This window comes from Rhipicephalus microplus, chromosome X, assembly GCF_043290135.1.
Source record: "Rhipicephalus microplus isolate Deutch F79 chromosome X, USDA_Rmic, whole genome shotgun sequence".
In the NCBI taxonomy this organism is placed as follows: domain Eukaryota; kingdom Metazoa; phylum Arthropoda; class Arachnida; order Ixodida; family Ixodidae; genus Rhipicephalus; species Rhipicephalus microplus.
In genome coordinates, this window is record NC_134710.1 from 511316029 (window position 1) to 511333150 (window position 17122).

The 17122-nt window shown below is 44.9% G+C and overlaps 2 protein-coding genes across 2 annotated transcripts; one reads left to right on the forward strand and one right to left on the reverse strand.

Annotated features, from left to right (window-relative positions):
• Positions 1 to 8907: 8907 nt before the first annotated feature.
• LOC142776778 (uncharacterized) lies at positions 8908 to 11480 on the reverse strand. The gene is made up of 2 exons (XM_075881137.1): positions 10752 to 11480; positions 8908 to 9635 (listed from the first exon to the last, which is right to left on the reverse strand). Exons 1-2 carry the CDS (start codon positions 11394 to 11396, stop codon positions 8988 to 8990), a joined length of 1293 nt encoding a protein of 430 aa, XP_075737252.1. The 5' UTR covers positions 11397 to 11480; the 3' UTR covers positions 8908 to 8987.
• Positions 11481 to 13825: 2345 nt separating this feature from the next.
• On the forward strand, positions 13826 to 16391 carry LOC142776779 (uncharacterized). The gene is made up of 2 exons (XM_075881138.1): positions 13826 to 14583; positions 15700 to 16391. The coding sequence occupies exons 1-2, from the start codon at positions 13939 to 13941 to the stop codon at positions 16345 to 16347; spliced, it is 1293 nt and encodes a 430-aa protein (XP_075737253.1). The 5' UTR covers positions 13826 to 13938; the 3' UTR covers positions 16348 to 16391.
• The last annotated feature ends 731 nt before the right edge of the window (positions 16392 to 17122 follow it).

The window sequence follows — 17122 nt, forward strand, 5'->3', positions numbered from 1 at the left end:
AGCGCAGTCGCCCAGGCCAACGGTGTCTGCAACCCAACAGGCCACGATCTGGAAGGTGAGCAGCGGCGTGAACATTTTGCGCCAACCGGTGTCGTGCCCCCTATCTTAACCTAACCTAACCTAACCTAACCTTACCTAACCTAACCTAACTTAACCTAACCTAACCTAACTTAACCTAACCTAACCTAACCTAACCCAACCCAAACCAACCCAATCCAACCCAACATAACCTAACCTAACGTAACCTAACCCAACCCAACCCAACCCAACCTAACCTAACCTAACCTAACCCAACCCAACCTAACCTAAACTAACCTAACCTAACCTAACCCAACCCAACCCAACCTAACCTAACCTAACCTAACCTAACCTAACCCAACCCAACCCAACCTAACCTAACCTAACCTAACCCAACCTAACCTAACCTAACCTAACCCAACCCAACCCAACCCAACCCAACCCAACCTAACCTAACCCAACCCAACCCTACCTAACCTAACCTAACCTAACCCAACCCAACCCAACCCAACCTAACCTAACGTAACCTAACCTAACCTAACATAACCTAACCTAACGTAACCTAACCTACCCTAACCTAACCTAACCTAACCCAACCTAACCCAACCCAACCCAACCTAACCTAATCCAACCCAAACCAACCTAACCTAACCTAACCTAACCTAACCCAACCTAACCCAACCCAACCCAACCCAACCTAACCTAATCCAACCCAAACCAACCTAACCCAACCCAACCCAACCCAACCTAATCAAACCCAAACCAACCTAACCTAACCTAACGACGGTTGCAAGCGCTTTCACATTAGATATCGCAGTTCCCGACTTGTAATGGTGAAAAACACTGCATCTCTCTAAGTGACATTGTTTAATGCGGTTTAACGACGGTTCATATCTTAACCTAACCTAACATTCGCACTTGTATCTAAAAACGCTCTATTACACTGTTTTGTTCACAATTACGATATCTGCATAACCTCACAGTTTTTCATCAACTTATTGCAGTACAGAACGCTGTATCTCACTAAATGACATTTTTCTTTAAGGTTTCACGATGCTTGCATGCGCATTAACGAGAATATCACAGTATAGCAGTTTCGCACTTGTAACGGTACAACACGCAGTATCTGGCTTGTTCATGCCGTTTTGTATGCTTTCACAACGTTTCACCTATTTCAGTTTCGTACATGCAATAAAACAACACTATCTCGTTAGATGACGTCCTTTTTGGTGGTTTCACGACGCTACCTAGCTTCAACTAAGATAACTCAACTTAACATAACCTTCGCACTTCTATCGTTAGAAAACGTTTTACTCGCTACTTTACAATGCTCTCTACAACATTACGACGGTTTCATGCGCTTTCACATTAGATATCGCAGTTGCCGACTTGTAATGGTGAAAAACACTGCATCTCACTAAGTGACATTGTTTAATGCGGTTTTACGACGGTTCATATCTTAATCTAACCTAACATTCGCACTTGTATCTAAAAACGCTCTATTACACTGTTTCGTTCACAATTACGATATTTGCATAAACTCATAGTTTTTCAGCAACTTGTTGCAGTACAGAACGCTGCATCTCGCTAAATGACATCGTTTTTTAAGGTTTCACGATGCTTGCGTGCGCTTTAACGAGAATATCACAATATAGCAGTTTCGCACTTGTAACGGTACAACACGCAGTATCTGGCTTGTTCATGCCGTTTTGTGTGCTTTCACAACTTTTCACCGATCGCAGTTTCGTACTCGCAATAAAACAACACTATCTCTTTAGATGACATCGTTTTTGGTGGTTTCACGACGCTACCTAGCTTAAACTAACATAAGTGCACCTAACATATCCTTCGCACTTCTATCGTTAGAAAACGTTTTACTCGATACTTTACATTGCTTTCTACAACATTACGATGGTTTCAAGCGCTTTCACATTAGATATCGCAGTTCCCGACTTGTAATGGTGAAAAACACTGCATCTCACTAAGTGACATTCTTTAAGGCGGTTTTACGACGGTTCATATCTTAACATAACCTAACCTAACCCAACCTAACGCAACCTTACCTAACCTAATCTAACCTAACCTAACCAATTTTAACCTAACCTAACCTAACTTGACATAACCTACCCAACCCAACCCAACCCAACCCAACCTAACCTAACCTAACCTAATCTTACCCAACCCAGCCCAACCCAACCCAACCTAACCTAACCTAACTCCACCCAACCCAACCCAACCCAACCCAACCTAACCTAACCTAACCTAACCTAAACCAACTCAACCCAACCCAACCCAACCTAACCTAACATAACCAAACCTAACCTAACCTAACCTAACCTGACCTTACCTAACCTAACCTTACCTAACCTAACGTAACCTAACCTAACGTAACCTAACCTAACCCAACCTAACCCAACCCAACCTAACCCAACCCAACCCAACCTAACCAAACCCAACCCAACCCAACCTAACCCAACCTAACCCAACCTAACCTAACCTAACCTAACCTATCCCAACCTAACCCAACCAGACCTAACCTAACCCAACCCAACCCAACCTAACCCAACCTAACCTAACCTAACCTAACCTAACCTAACGATGGTTGCAAGCGCTTTCACATTAGATATCGCAATTCCCGACTTGTAATGGTGAAAAACACTGCATCTAACTAAGTGACATTGTTTAATGCGGTTTTACGACGGTTCATATCTTAACCTAACCTAACCTAACCTAACCTTACCTAACCTAACTTAACCTAACTTAACCTAACCTAACTTAACCCAACCTAACCTAACCCAACCCGACCCAACCCAACCTAACCTAACCTAACCTAACCTAACCCAACCCAACCCAACTCAACCCAACCTAACCTAACCTCACCTCACCTAACCTAACCCAACCCAACCCAACCTAACCTAAACTAACCTAACCTAACCTAACCTAACCCAACCCAACCTAACCTAACCTAACCTAACCTAACCCAACCCAACCTAACCTAACCTAACCTAACCTAACCCAACCTAATCTAACCTAACATAACCTAACCTAACCCAGCCCAACCCAACCCAACCTAACCTAACCTAACCTAACCTAACCAAACCTAACCTAACCTAACCTTACCTAACCTAACCTAACCTAACGTAACCTAACCTAACCTAACCTGCCGTAGCGTAACCTAACCTAACCTAACGTAACGTAACCTAACCTACCCTAACCTAACCCAACCTAACCCAACCCAACCCAACCCAACCTAACCTAATCCAACCCAAACCAACCTAACCTAACCTAACCTAACCTAACGACGGTTGCAAGCGCTTTCACATTAGATATCGCAGTTCCCAACTTGTAATGGTGAAAAACACTGCATCTCACTAAGTGACATTGTTTAATGCGGCTTTACGACGGGTCATATCTTAACCTAACCTAACATTCGCACTTGTATCTAAAAACGCTCTATTACACTGTTTCGTTCACATTTAAGATATTTGCATGACTTCACAGTTTTTCACCAACTTATTACAGTACAGAACGCTGTATATCGCTAAATGACATCGTTCTTTAAGCATCCTGAAAATGTATGCGCAGGCGAACAAGGACAAAGAAAGGAATACAAACTGGCGCAATCTAACAACTGATTTATTAATCGAAAAACATTGACTCTTTTTAACCCTCGGACCAGCGCTCCCTGGTGACCTAAAAAAACACACAATGCACTGCGCACTTACGACAACGATAACAAAACCATAAAAACGATAACAGTTTCATTGATTGACAGACAGGAGCGCGATTTCTTTTGTTAGTAAAGCTACTGAAGGGTGGCTAACACAGTTGTCTTTCTGCTTGTCTATATGATATGCCTCCATTATCTCCCTTGACGTCTTGTTTCTACTCCTATACAGCAAGGTAGTGTCGCCAAAGCAAGGAGAGCATGCGCACTCATTGCAATGCATTGCCAAATGGGTTACAGGCCGACCTTTCAGGCTTGACATATGCTCTCTTAGCCTCGTGTTAATGCACCTGCCAGTCTGCCCTATATATACACAACCGCATGATAAAGGTATGCAATACACCACACTGTGTGCACATTCAACAAACCTGAGCTTATGTCTTATGCTACATCTCTTATGTGCGTTGGTCCCTCTGTCGCATTTCTGGTTGACCAACGCGCACACTCCTCCTATTTTGTTTTTGGCCGAAAACACTACTTTCACATCATACTTTCCAGCCACCTTTTTTAGTCTATGTGAAAGCCTATGTACATAAGGGACCGCTACTACCTTAGAGCTAGAACCAGTCATCCCACCTGTTTCCAAACATGGCGCCGTTTCCCGTCTGAGCTTCTTTAATAACCTAGTGCCTACGGCCAACATCACAGAGAATGGGTACCCCTCGTCCTGGAGCCTAGAGACCTGTTCATGAAACGACGCATGAACAGTATGGAAACAGGATTTAACCAATGCAGACCGAAAACAATTTGTTATAATTCCATTCTTGACCAGCTTAGAATGACATGAAGCGAAACTCATAAGCGGCTTTCCTGCCCTAGGCGAAAAGGTCCAACACACATGATCTGACAAAAAGTCCAGCTTCAAATCCAAAAACTGTAGCTTATTTTCAACCGGTACTTCTGAAGTAAATGTCAACCCCTTTCCTAGAGAATTAAAAGCATTCAATACCGAAACCCTGAAGTCCTCTTTGTGCACATCGCACCCCAACACCAAGTAGTCATCGACATACCTGAAGACCTTGTAGACTACACCTTGTAGGCAAAACGACAAATCTCTATCTATGCTGCCCATGAAAATGTCACTAAGGACCGGCGCTACCTTTGACCCAATGCATACCCCCTTCGCCTGGATGAACGTCTTATCCCCGAACCCCACGTGAGTGTTCTCTAAATAAAAGCTCAGAAGCTCAAGAAAAGACTCGACGGGCATACCACAGGTGTTGCGAAACGTCACTTCATTATTTTCTGTTATGCACTCTAGGACGCAATGCATTAAAGGCACATGCGGCAACGAGTAATACAAGTCCTGAGCGTCAATGCTGATACCCCAACTGTTTTTTCTGTTATCTGATGCAAAAAACCCCGTGAGACCCTCAGAATTAGCCAGCAGAAAAGGGTCATTTACTTTCAACGACTTCAACATCTTTTGCAGATACCCCGCAACTAGCTTCTGCCACGCCCCTTTTTCTGAAACAATAGGCCTAAAAGGAACCTCCTGCTTATGGGTTTTTGCTGTGAAAAACACCTTCAATTCCAATCCCTTTGAATTCCCAACATCCGACGCAAGTTTTTCTAAGTTGCATTTCCTTAATAACTCGACAGCCTTCCTCTTCACGCTTTCTACATTCACATGACATTCTTTAAAGCACTTTTGAATTGCCGCAGAGGCTTTATCTACATACATAGTCTCCGGTAGAACAACCAAAAAACCTTCTTTGTCCGCTTGAACAACTCTTAAGTTGTTCTCAACCAAATAACTAGCAACCCGAGCGACATTACGGCAAGGCGTGGTGCTTACCGAAGCTTTGGCGACAACGTCCACACATTCCACTACACATCTGTCTTTTTCCTTTTCGGGTACTTGCCGGGCAATGTCTCTTGTGAGGGATAGCTTGTCCACAAGGTCAAGTCTAGGCTCCACACAGAACTTCGGTCCCAACCTCAGGACCTTTTGTTGGCGCTCTTCCACCACCGCATCACCCAGGAGTAGAAGGCCTCCCTTCGGCGGATCTCTCTTTTTCCTGGGCAAGCCCCGACGCACGTCATTCCACATGGCCTCAGTTAAAATGTTCGCTTGTCTACACCACTCGCGGAAGACCTTGACGTTTAGACGCCCATCAGAAACAGACGAACACGCCACTCTTAGGCAATCCTTGAAGTGCCTAACCTGTCTTCGGCTCTCTGATCGCAGAATCTTGCTGATTCTTCTCGCATGTCCTTCCGATGGAGGCAACCACCCGCACACAAGCAGAACTTCCATAGGGCACTGTGCATTCTTTAGGAACCAGCTCAGCTTGCGGGCTCTGCATTCGCAGACCGCGATAAACGGCACCAGAACCGCCGGGTTAGATAAGTCAAAGTTAGGACATGAAGAAAGAAGGCCGGATGAACTAGAAATAAACTGAAGCAAAACTGCGATTCGGCCTAGTTGGAATCTATCCATCCTGAAAATGTATGCGCAGGCGAACAAGGACAAAGAAAGGAATACAAACTGGCGCAATCTAACAACTGATTTATTAATCGAAAAACATTGACTCTTTTTAACCCTCGGACCAGCGCTCCCTGGTGACCTAAAAAAACACACAATGCACTGCGCACTTACGACAACGATAACAAAACCATAAAAACGATAACAGTTTCATTGATTGACAGACAGGAGCGCGATTTCTTTTGTTAGTAAAGCTACTGAAGGGTGGCTAACACAGTTGTCTTTCTGCTTGTCTATATGATATGCCTCCATTATCTCCCTTGACGTCTTGTTTCTACTCCTATACAGCAAGGTAGTGTCGCCAAAGCAAGGAGAGCATGCGCACTCATTGCAATGCATTGCCAAATGGGTTACAGGCCGACCTTTCAGGCTTGACATATGCTCTCTTAGCCTCGTGTTAATGCACCTGCCAGTCTGCCCTATATATACACAACCGCATGATAAAGGTATGCAATACACCACACTGTGTGCACATTCAACAAACCTGAGCTTATGTCTTATGCTACATCTCTTATGTGCGTTGGTCCCTCTGTCGCATTTCTGGTTGACCAACGCGCACACTCCTCCTATTTTGTTTTTGGCCGAAAACACTACTTTCACATCATACTTTCCAGCCACCTTTTTTAATCTATGTGAAAGCCTATGTACATAAGGGACCGCTACTACCTTAGAGCTAGAACCAGTCATCCCACCTGTTTCCAAACATGGCGCCGTTTCCCGTCTGAGCTTCTTTAATAACCTAGTGCCTACGGCCAACATCACAGAGAATGGGTACCCCTCGTCCTGGAGCCTAGAGACCTGTTCATGAAACGACGCATGAACAGTATGGAAACAGGATTTAACCAATGCAGACCGAAAACAATTTGTTATAATTCCATTCTTGACCAGCTTAGAATGACATGAAGCGAAACTCATAAGCGGCTTTCCTGCCCTAGGCGAAAAGGTCCAACACACATGATCTGACAAAAAGTCCAGCTTCAAATCCAAAAACTGTAGCTTATTTTCAACCGGTACTTCTGAAGTAAATGTCAACCCCTTTCCTAGAGAATTAAAAGCATTCAATACCGAAACCCTGAAGTCCTCTTTGTGCACATCGCACCCCAACACCAAGTAGTCATCGACATACCTGAAGACCTTGTAGACTACACCTTGTAGGCAAAACGACAAATCTCTATCTATGCTGCCCATGAAAATGTCACTAAGGACCGGCGCTACCTTTGACCCAATGCATACCCCCTTCGCCTGGATGAACGTCTTATCCCCGAACCCCACGTGAGTGTTCTCTAAATAAAAGCTCAGAAGCTCAAGAAAAGACTCGACGGGCATACCACAGGTGTTGCGAAACGTCACTTCATTATTTTCTGTTATGCACTCTAGGACACAATGCATTAAAGGCACATGCGGCAACGAGTAATACAAGTCCTGAGCGTCAATGCTGATACCCCAACTGTTTTTTCTGTTATCTGATGCAAAAAACCCCGTGAGACCCTCAGAATTAGCCAGCAGAAAAGGGTCATTTACTTTCAACGACTTCAACATCTTTTGCAGATACCCCGCAACTAGCTTCTGCCACGCCCCTTTTTCTGAAACAATAGGCCTAAAAGGAACCTCCTGCTTATGGGTTTTTGCTGTGAAAAACACCTTCAATTCCAATCCCTTTGAATTCCCAACATCCGACGCAAGTTTTTCTAAGTTGCATTTCCTTAATAACTCGACAGCCTTCCTCTTCACGCTTTCTACATTCACATGACATTCTTTAAAGCACTTTTGAATTGCCGCAGAGGCTTTATCTACATACATAGTCTCCGGTAGAACAACCAAAAAACCTTCTTTGTCCGCTTGAACAACTCTTAAGTTGTTCTCAACCAAATAACTAGCAACCCGAGCGACATTACGGCAAGGCGTGGTGCTTACCGAAGCTTTGGCGACAACGTCCACACATTCCACTACACATCTGTCTTTTTCCTTTTCGGGTACTTGCCGGGCAATGTCTCTTGTGAGGGATAGCTTGTCCACAAGGTCAAGTCTAGGCTCCACACAGAACTTCGGTCCCAACCTCAGGACCTTTTGTTGGCGCTCTTCCACCACCGCATCACCCAGGAGTAGAAGGCCTCCCTTCGGCGGATCTCTCTTTTTCCTGGGCAAGCCCTGACGCACGTCATTCCACATGGCCTCAGTTAAAATGTTCGCTTGTCTACACCACTCGCGGAAGACCTTGACGTTTAGACGCCCATCAGAAACAGACGAACACGCCACTCTTAGGCAATCCTTGAAGTGCCTAACCTGTCTTCGGCTCTCTGATCGCAGAATCTTGCTGATTCTTCTCGCATGTCCTTCCGATGGAGGCAACCACCCGCACACAAGCAGAACTTCCATAGGGCACTGTGCATTCTTTAGGAACCAGCTCAGCTTGCGGGCTCTGCATTCGCAGACCGCGATAAACGGCACCAGAACCGCCGGGTTAGATAAGTCAAAGTTAGGACATGAAGAAAGAAGGCCGGATGAACTAGAAATAAACTGAAGCAAAACTGCGATTCGGCCTAGTTGGAATCTATCCATCCTGAAAATGTATGCGCAGGCGAACAAGGACAAAGAAAGGAATACAAACTGGCGCAATCTAACAACTGATTTATTAATCGAAAAACATTGACTCTTTTTAACCCTCGGACCAGCGCTCCCTGGTGACCTAAAAAAACACACAATGCACTGCGCACTTACGACAACGATAACAAAACCATAAAAACGATAACAGTTTCATTGATTGACAGACAGGAGCGCGATTTCTTTTGTTAGTAAAGCTACTGAAGGGTGGCTAACACAGTTGTCTTTCTGCTTGTCTATATGATATGCCTCCATTATCTCCCTTGACGTCTTGTTTCTACTCCTATACAGCAAGGTAGTGTCGCCAAAGCAAGGAGAGCATGCGCACTCATTGCAATGCATTGCCAAATGGGTTACAGGCCGACCTTTCAGGCTTGACATATGCTCTCTTAGCCTCGTGTTAATGCACCTGCCAGTCTGCCCTATATATACACAACCGCATGATAAAGGTATGCAATACACCACACTGTGTGCACATTCAACAAACCTGAGCTTATGTCTTATGCTACATCTCTTATGTGCGTTGGTCCCTCTGTCGCATTTCTGGTTGACCAACGCGCACACTCCTCCTATTTTGTTTTTGGCCGAAAACACTACTTTCACATCATACTTTCCAGCCACCTTTTTTAATCTATGTGAAAGCCTATGTACATAAGGGACCGCTACTACCTTAGAGCTAGAACCAGTCATCCCACCTGTTTCCAAACATGGCGCCGTTTCCCGTCTGAGCTTCTTTAATAACCTAGTGCCTACGGCCAACATCACAGAGAATGGGTACCCCTCGTCCTGGAGCCTAGAGACCTGTTCATGAAACGACGCATGAACAGTATGGAAACAGGATTTAACCAATGCAGACCGAAAACAATTTGTTATAATTCCATTCTTGACCAGCTTAGAATGACATGAAGCGAAACTCATAAGCGGCTTTCCTGCCCTAGGCGAAAAGGTCCAACACACATGATCTGACAAAAAGTCCAGCTTCAAATCCAAAAACTGTAGCTTATTTTCAACCGGTACTTCTGAAGTAAATGTCAACCCCTTTCCTAGAGAATTAAAAGCATTCAATACCGAAACCCTGAAGTCCTCTTTGTGCACATCGCACCCCAACACCAAGTAGTCATCGACATACCTGAAGACCTTGTAGACTACACCTTGTAGGCAAAACGACAAATCTCTATCTATGCTGCCCATGAAAATGTCACTAAGGACCGGCGCTACCTTTGACCCAATGCATACCCCCTTCGCCTGGATGAACGTCTTATCCCCGAACCCCACGTGAGTGTTCTCTAAATAAAAGCTCAGAAGCTCAAGAAAAGACTCGACGGGCATACCACAGGTGTTGCGAAACGTCACTTCATTATTTTCTGTTATGCACTCTAGGACACAATGCATTAAAGGCACATGCGGCAACGAGTAATACAAGTCCTGAGCGTCAATGCTGATACCCCAACTGTTTTTTCTGTTATCTGATGCAAAAAACCCCGTGAGACCCTCAGAATTAGCCAGCAGAAAAGGGTCATTTACTTTCAACGACTTCAACATCTTTTGCAGATACCCCGCAACTAGCTTCTGCCACGCCCCTTTTTCTGAAACAATAGGCCTAAAAGGAACCTCCTGCTTATGGGTTTTTGCTGTGAAAAACACCTTCAATTCCAATCCCTTTGAATTCCCAACATCCGACGCAAGTTTTTCTAAGTTGCATTTCCTTAATAACTCGACAGCCTTCCTCTTCACGCTTTCTACATTCACATGACATTCTTTAAAGCACTTTTGAATTGCCGCAGAGGCTTTATCTACATACATAGTCTCCGGTAGAACAACCAAAAAACCTTCTTTGTCCGCTTGAACAACTCTTAAGTTGTTCTCAACCAAATAACTAGCAACCCGAGCGACATTACGGCAAGGCGTGGTGCTTACCGAAGCTTTGGCGACAACGTCCACACATTCCACTACACATCTGTCTTTTTCCTTTTCGGGTACTTGCCGGGCAATGTCTCTTGTGAGGGATAGCTTGTCCACAAGGTCAAGTCTAGGCTCCACACAGAACTTCGGTCCCAACCTCAGGACCTTTTGTTGGCGCTCTTCCACCACCGCATCACCCAGGAGTAGAAGGCCTCCCTTCGGCGGATCTCTCTTTTTCCTGGGCAAGCCCCGACGCACGTCATTCCACATGGCCTCAGTTAAAATGTTCGCTTGTCTACACCACTCGCGGAAGACCTTGACGTTTAGACGCCCATCAGAAACAGACGAACACGCCACTCTTAGGCAATCCTTGAAGTGCCTAACCTGTCTTCGGCTCTCTGATCGCAGAATCTTGCTGATTCTTCTCGCATGTCCTTCCGATGGAGGCAACCACCCGCACACAAGCAGAACTTCCATAGGGCACTGTGCATTCTTTAGGAACCAGCTCAGCTTGCGGGCTCTGCATTCGCAGACCGCGATAAACGGCACCAGAACCGCCGGGTTAGATAAGTCAAAGTTAGGACATGAAGAAAGAAGGCCGGATGAACTAGAAATAAACTGAAGCAAAACTGCGATTCGGCCTAGTTGGAATCTATCCATCCTGAAAATGTATGCGCAGGCGAACAAGGACAAAGAAAGGAATACAAACTGGCGCAATCTAACAACTGATTTATTAATCGAAAAACATTGACTCTTTTTAACCCTCGGACCAGCGCTCCCTGGTGACCTAAAAAAACACACAATGCACTGCGCACTTACGACAACGATAACAAAACCATAAAAACGATAACAGTTTCATTGATTGACAGACAGGAGCGCGATTTCTTTTGTTAGTAAAGCTACTGAAGGGTGGCTAACACAGTTGTCTTTCTGCTTGTCTATATGATATGCCTCCATTATCTCCCTTGACGTCTTGTTTCTACTCCTATACAGCAAGGTAGTGTCGCCAAAGCAAGGAGAGCATGCGCACTCATTGCAATGCATTGCCAAATGGGTTACAGGCCGACCTTTCAGGCTTGACATATGCTCTCTTAGCCTCGTGTTAATGCACCTGCCAGTCTGCCCTATATATACACAACCGCATGATAAAGGTATGCAATACACCACACTGTGTGCACATTCAACAAACCTGAGCTTATGTCTTATGCTACATCTCTTATGTGCGTTGGTCCCTCTGTCGCATTTCTGGTTGACCAACGCGCACACTCCTCCTATTTTGTTTTTGGCCGAAAACACTACTTTCACATCATACTTTCCAGCCACCTTTTTTAATCTATGTGAAAGCCTATGTACATAAGGGACCGCTACTACCTTAGAGCTAGAACCAGTCATCCCACCTGTTTCCAAACATGGCGCCGTTTCCCGTCTGAGCTTCTTTAATAACCTAGTGCCTACGGCCAACATCACAGAGAATGGGTACCCCTCGTCCTGGAGGGGTACCCATTCATAAGCAGGAGCAGGAGGTTCCATTCATAAGCATAAGCAGGAGGTTCCTTTTAGGCCTATTGTTTCAGAAAAAGGGGCGTGGCAGAAGCTAGTTGCGGGGTATCTGCAAAAGATGTTGAAGTCGTTGAAAGTAAATGACCCTTTTCTGCTGGCTAATTCTGAGGGTCTCACGGGGTTTTTTGCATCAGATAACAGAAAAAACAGTTGGGGTATCAGCATTGACGCTCAGGACTTGTATTACTCGTTGCCGCATGTGCCTTTAATGCATTGTGTCCTAGAGTGCATAACAGAAAATAATGAAGTGACGTTTCGCAACACCTGTGGTATGCCCGTCGAGTCTTTTCTTGAGCTTCTGAGCTTTTATTTAGAGAACACTCACGTGGGGTTCGGGGATAAGACGTTCATCCAGGCGAAGGGGGTATGCATTGGGTCAAAGGTAGCGCCGGTCCTTAGTGACATTTTCATGGGCAGCATAGATAGAGATTTGTCGTTTTGCCTACAAGGTGTAGTCTACAAGGTCTTCAGGTATGTCGATGACTACTTGGTGTTGGGGTGCGATGTGCACAAAGAGGTCTTCAGGGTTTCGGTATTGAATGCTTTTAATTCTCTAGGAAAGGGGTTGACATTTACTTCAGAAGTACCGGTTGAAAATAAGCTACAGTTTTTGGATTTGAAGCTGGACTTTTTGTCAGATCATGTGTGTTGGACCTTTTCGCCTAGGGCAGGAAAGCCGCTTATGAGTTTCGCTTCATGTCATTCTAAGCTGGTCAAGAATGGAATTATAACAAATTGTTTTCGGTCTGCATTGGTTAAATCCTGTTTCCATACTGTTCATGCGTCGTTTCATGAACAGGTCTCTAGGCTCCAGGACGAGGGGTACCCATTCTCTGTGATGTTGGCCGTAGGCACTAGGTTATTAAAGAAGCTCAGACGGGAAACGGCGCCATGTTTGGAAACAGGTGGGATGACTGGTTCTAGCTCTAAGGTAGTAGCGGTCCCTTATGTACATAGGCTTTCACATAGATTAAAAAAGGTGGCTGGAAAGTATGATGTGAAAGTAGTGTTTTCGGCCAAAAACAAAATAGGAGGAGTGTGCGCGTTGGTCAACCAGAAATGCGACAGAGGGACCAACGCACATAAGAGATGTAGCATAAGACATAAGCTCAGGTTTGTTGAATGTGCACACAGTGTGGTGTATTGCATACCTTTATCATGCGGTTGTGTATATATAGGGCAGACTGGCAGGTGCATTAACACGAGGCTAAGAGAGCATATGTCAAGCCTGAAAGGTCGGCCTGTAACCCATTTGGCAATGCATTGCAATGAGTGCGCATGCTCTCCTTGCTTTGGCGACACTACCTTGCTGTATAGGAGTAGAAACAAGACGTCAAGGGAGATAATGGAGGCATATCATATAGACAAGCAGAAAGACAACTGTGTTAGCCACCCTTCAGTAGCTTTACTAACAAAAGAAATCGCGCTCCTGTCTGTCAATCAATGAAACTGTTATCGTTTTTATGGTTTTGTTATCGTTGTCGTAAGTGCGCAGTGCATTGTGTGTTTTTTTAGGTCACCAGGGAGCGCTGGTCCGAGGGTTAAAAAGAGTCAATGTTTTTCGATTAATAAATCAGTTGTTAGATTGCGCCAGTTTGTATTCCTTTCTTTGTCCTTGTTCGCCTGCGCATACATTTTCAGGATGGATAGATTCCAACTAGGCCGAATCGCAGTTTTGCTTCAGTTTATTTCTAGTTCATCCGGCCTTCTTTCTTCATGTCCTAACTTTGACTTATCTAACCCGGCGGTTCTGGTGCCGTTTATCGCGGTCTGCGAATGCAGAGCCCGCAAGCTGAGCTGGTTCCTAAAGAATGCACAGTGCCCTATGGAAGTTCTGCTTGTGTGCGGGTGGTTGCCTCCATCGGAAGGACATGCGAGAAGAATCAGCAAGATTCTGCGATCAGAGAGCCGAAGACAGGTTAGGCACTTCAAGGATTGCCTAAGAGTGGCGTGTTCGTCTGTTTCTGATGGGCGTCTAAACGTCAAGGTCTTCCGCGAGTGGTGTAGACAAGCGAACATTTTAACTGAGGCCATGTGGAATGACGTGCGTCGGGGCTTGCCCAGGAAAAAGAGAGATCCGCCGAAGGGAGGCCTTCTACTCCTGGGTGATGCGGTGGTGGAAGAGCGCCAACAAAAGGTCCTGAGGTTGGGACCGAAGTTCTGTGTGGAGCCTAGACTTGACCTTGTGGACAAGCTATCCCTCACAAGAGACATTGCCCGGCAAGTACCCGAAAAGGAAAAAGACAGATGTGTAGTGGAATGTGTGGACGTTGTCGCCAAAGCTTCGGTAAGCACCACGCCTTGCCGTAATGTCGCTCGGGTTGCTAGTTATTTGGTTGAGAACAACTTAAGAGTTGTTCAAGCGGACAAAGAAGGTTTTTTGGTTGTTCTACCGGAGACTATGTATGTAGATAAAGCCTCTGCGGCAATTCAAAAGTGCTTTAAAGAATGTCATGTGAATGTAGAAAGCGTGAAGAGGAAGGCTGTCGAGTTATTAAGGAAATGCAACTTAGAAAAACTTGCGTCGGATGTTGGGAATTCAAAGGGATTGGAATTGAAGGTGTTTTTCACAGCAAAAACCCATAAGCAGGAGGTTCCTTTTAGGCCTATTGTTTCAGAAAAAGGGGCGTGGCAGAAGCTAGTTGCGGGGTATCTGCAAAAGATGTTGAAGTCGTTGAAAGTAAATGACCCTTTTCTGCTGGCTAATTCTGAGGGTCTCACGGGGTTTTTTGCATCAGATAACAGAAAAAACAGTTGGGGTATCAGCATTGACGCTCAGGACTTGTATTACTCGTTGCCGCATGTGCCTTTAATGCATTGTGTCCTAGAGTGCATAACAGAAAATAATGAAGTGACGTTTCGCAACACCTGTGGTATGCCCGTCGAGTCTTTTCTTGAGCTTCTGAGCTTTTATTTAGAGAACACTCACGTGGGGTTCGGGGATAAGACGTTCATCCAGGCGAAGGGGGTATGCATTGGGTCAAAGGTAGCGCCGGTCCTTAGTGACATTTTCATGGGCAGCATAGATAGAGATTTGTCGTTTTGCCTACAAGGTGTAGTCTACAAGGTCTTCAGGTATGTCGATGACTACTTGGTGTTGGGGTGCGATGTGCACAAAGAGGACTTCAGGGTTTCGGTATTGAATGCTTTTAATTCTCTAGGAAAGGGGTTGACATTTACTTCAGAAGTACCGGTTGAAAATAAGCTACAGTTTTTGGATTTGAAGCTGGACTTTTTGTCAGATCATGTGTGTTGGACCTTTTCGCCTAGGGCAGGAAAGCCGCTTATGAGTTTCGCTTCATGTCATTCTAAGCTGGTCAAGAATGGAATTATAACAAATTGTTTTCGGTCTGCATTGGTTAAATCCTGTTTCCATACTGTTCATGCGTCGTTTCATGAACAGGTCTCTAGGCTCCAGGACGAGGGGTACCCATTCTCTGTGATGTTGGCCGTAGGCACTAGGTTATTAAAGAAGCTCAGACGGGAAACGGCGCCATGTTTGGAAACAGGTGGGATGACTGGTTCTAGCTCTAAGGTAGTAGCGGTCCCTTATGTACATAGGCTTTCACATAGATTAAAAAAGGTGGCTGGAAAGTATGATGTGAAAGTAGTGTTTTCGGCCAAAAACAAAATAGGAGGAGTGTGCGCGTTGGTCAACCAGAAATGCGACAGAGGGACCAACGCACATAAGAGATGTAGCATAAGACATAAGCTCAGGTTTGTTGAATGTGCACACAGTGTGGTGTATTGCATACCTTTATCATGCGGTTGTGTATATATAGGGCAGACTGGCAGGTGCATTAACACGAGGCTAAGAGAGCATATGTCAAGCCTGAAAGGTCGGCCTGTAACCCATTTGGCAATGCATTGCAATGAGTGCGCATGCTCTCCTTGCTTTGGCGACACTACCTTGCTGTATAGGAGTAGAAACAAGACGTCAAGGGAGATAATGGAGGCATATCATATAGACAAGCAGAAAGACAACTGTGTTAGCCACCCTTCAGTAGCTTTACTAACAAAAGAAATCGCGCTCCTGTCTGTCAATCAATGAAACTGTTATCGTTTTTATGGTTTTGTTATCGTTGTCGTAAGTGCGCAGTGCATTGTGTGTTTTTTTAGGTCACCAGGGAGCGCTGGTCCGAGGGTTAAAAAGAGTCAATGTTTTTCGATTAATAAATCAGTTGTTAGATTGCGCCAGTTTGTATTCCTTTCTTTGTCCTTGTTCGCCTGCGCATACATTTTCAGGATGGATAGATTCCAACTAGGCCGAATCGCAGTTTTGCTTCGTTCTTTAAGGTTTCACGATGCTTGCATGCACTTTAACGAGAATATCACAATATAGCAGTTTCGCACTTGTAACGGTACAACACGCAGTATTTGGCTTGTTCATGCCGTTTTGTGTGCTTTCACAACATTTCACCTATCGCAGTTTCGTACTCGCAATAAAACAACACTATCTCGTTAGATGACGTCGTTTTTGGTGGTTTCACGACGCTATCTAGCTTAAACTAACATAACTCAACCTAACATAACCTTCGCACTTCTCTCGTTAGAAAACGTTTTACTCGCTACTTTAGATTGCTTTTTACAACTTTACGGCGGTTTCAAGCGCTTTCACATTACATATCGCAGTTCCCGACTTGTAATGGTGAAAAACACTGTATCTCAATAAGTGACATTGTTTAATGCGGTTTTACGACGGTTAATATCTTAACCTAACCTAACCTAACCTAACCTAACCTTACCTAACCTAACCTAACTTAACCTAACCTAACCTAACTTAACCTAACCTAACCTAACCTAACCCAACCCAAACCAACCCAATC

Coding starts and splice junctions, on each gene's coding strand:
- LOC142776778 (XM_075881137.1), bottom strand. CDS start 11,396: ATGGATAGATTCCAACTAGGCCGAATCGCAGTTTTGCTTCAGTTTATT. Junction 9,636..10,751: donor ACGTTGTCGCCAAAGCTTCG/GTAAGCACCACG, acceptor TTTCATGAACAG/GTCTCTAGGCTCCAGGACGA.
- LOC142776779 (XM_075881138.1), top strand. CDS start 13,939: ATGGATAGATTCCAACTAGGCCGAATCGCAGTTTTGCTTCAGTTTATT. Junction 14,584..15,699: donor ACGTTGTCGCCAAAGCTTCG/GTAAGCACCACG, acceptor TTTCATGAACAG/GTCTCTAGGCTCCAGGACGA.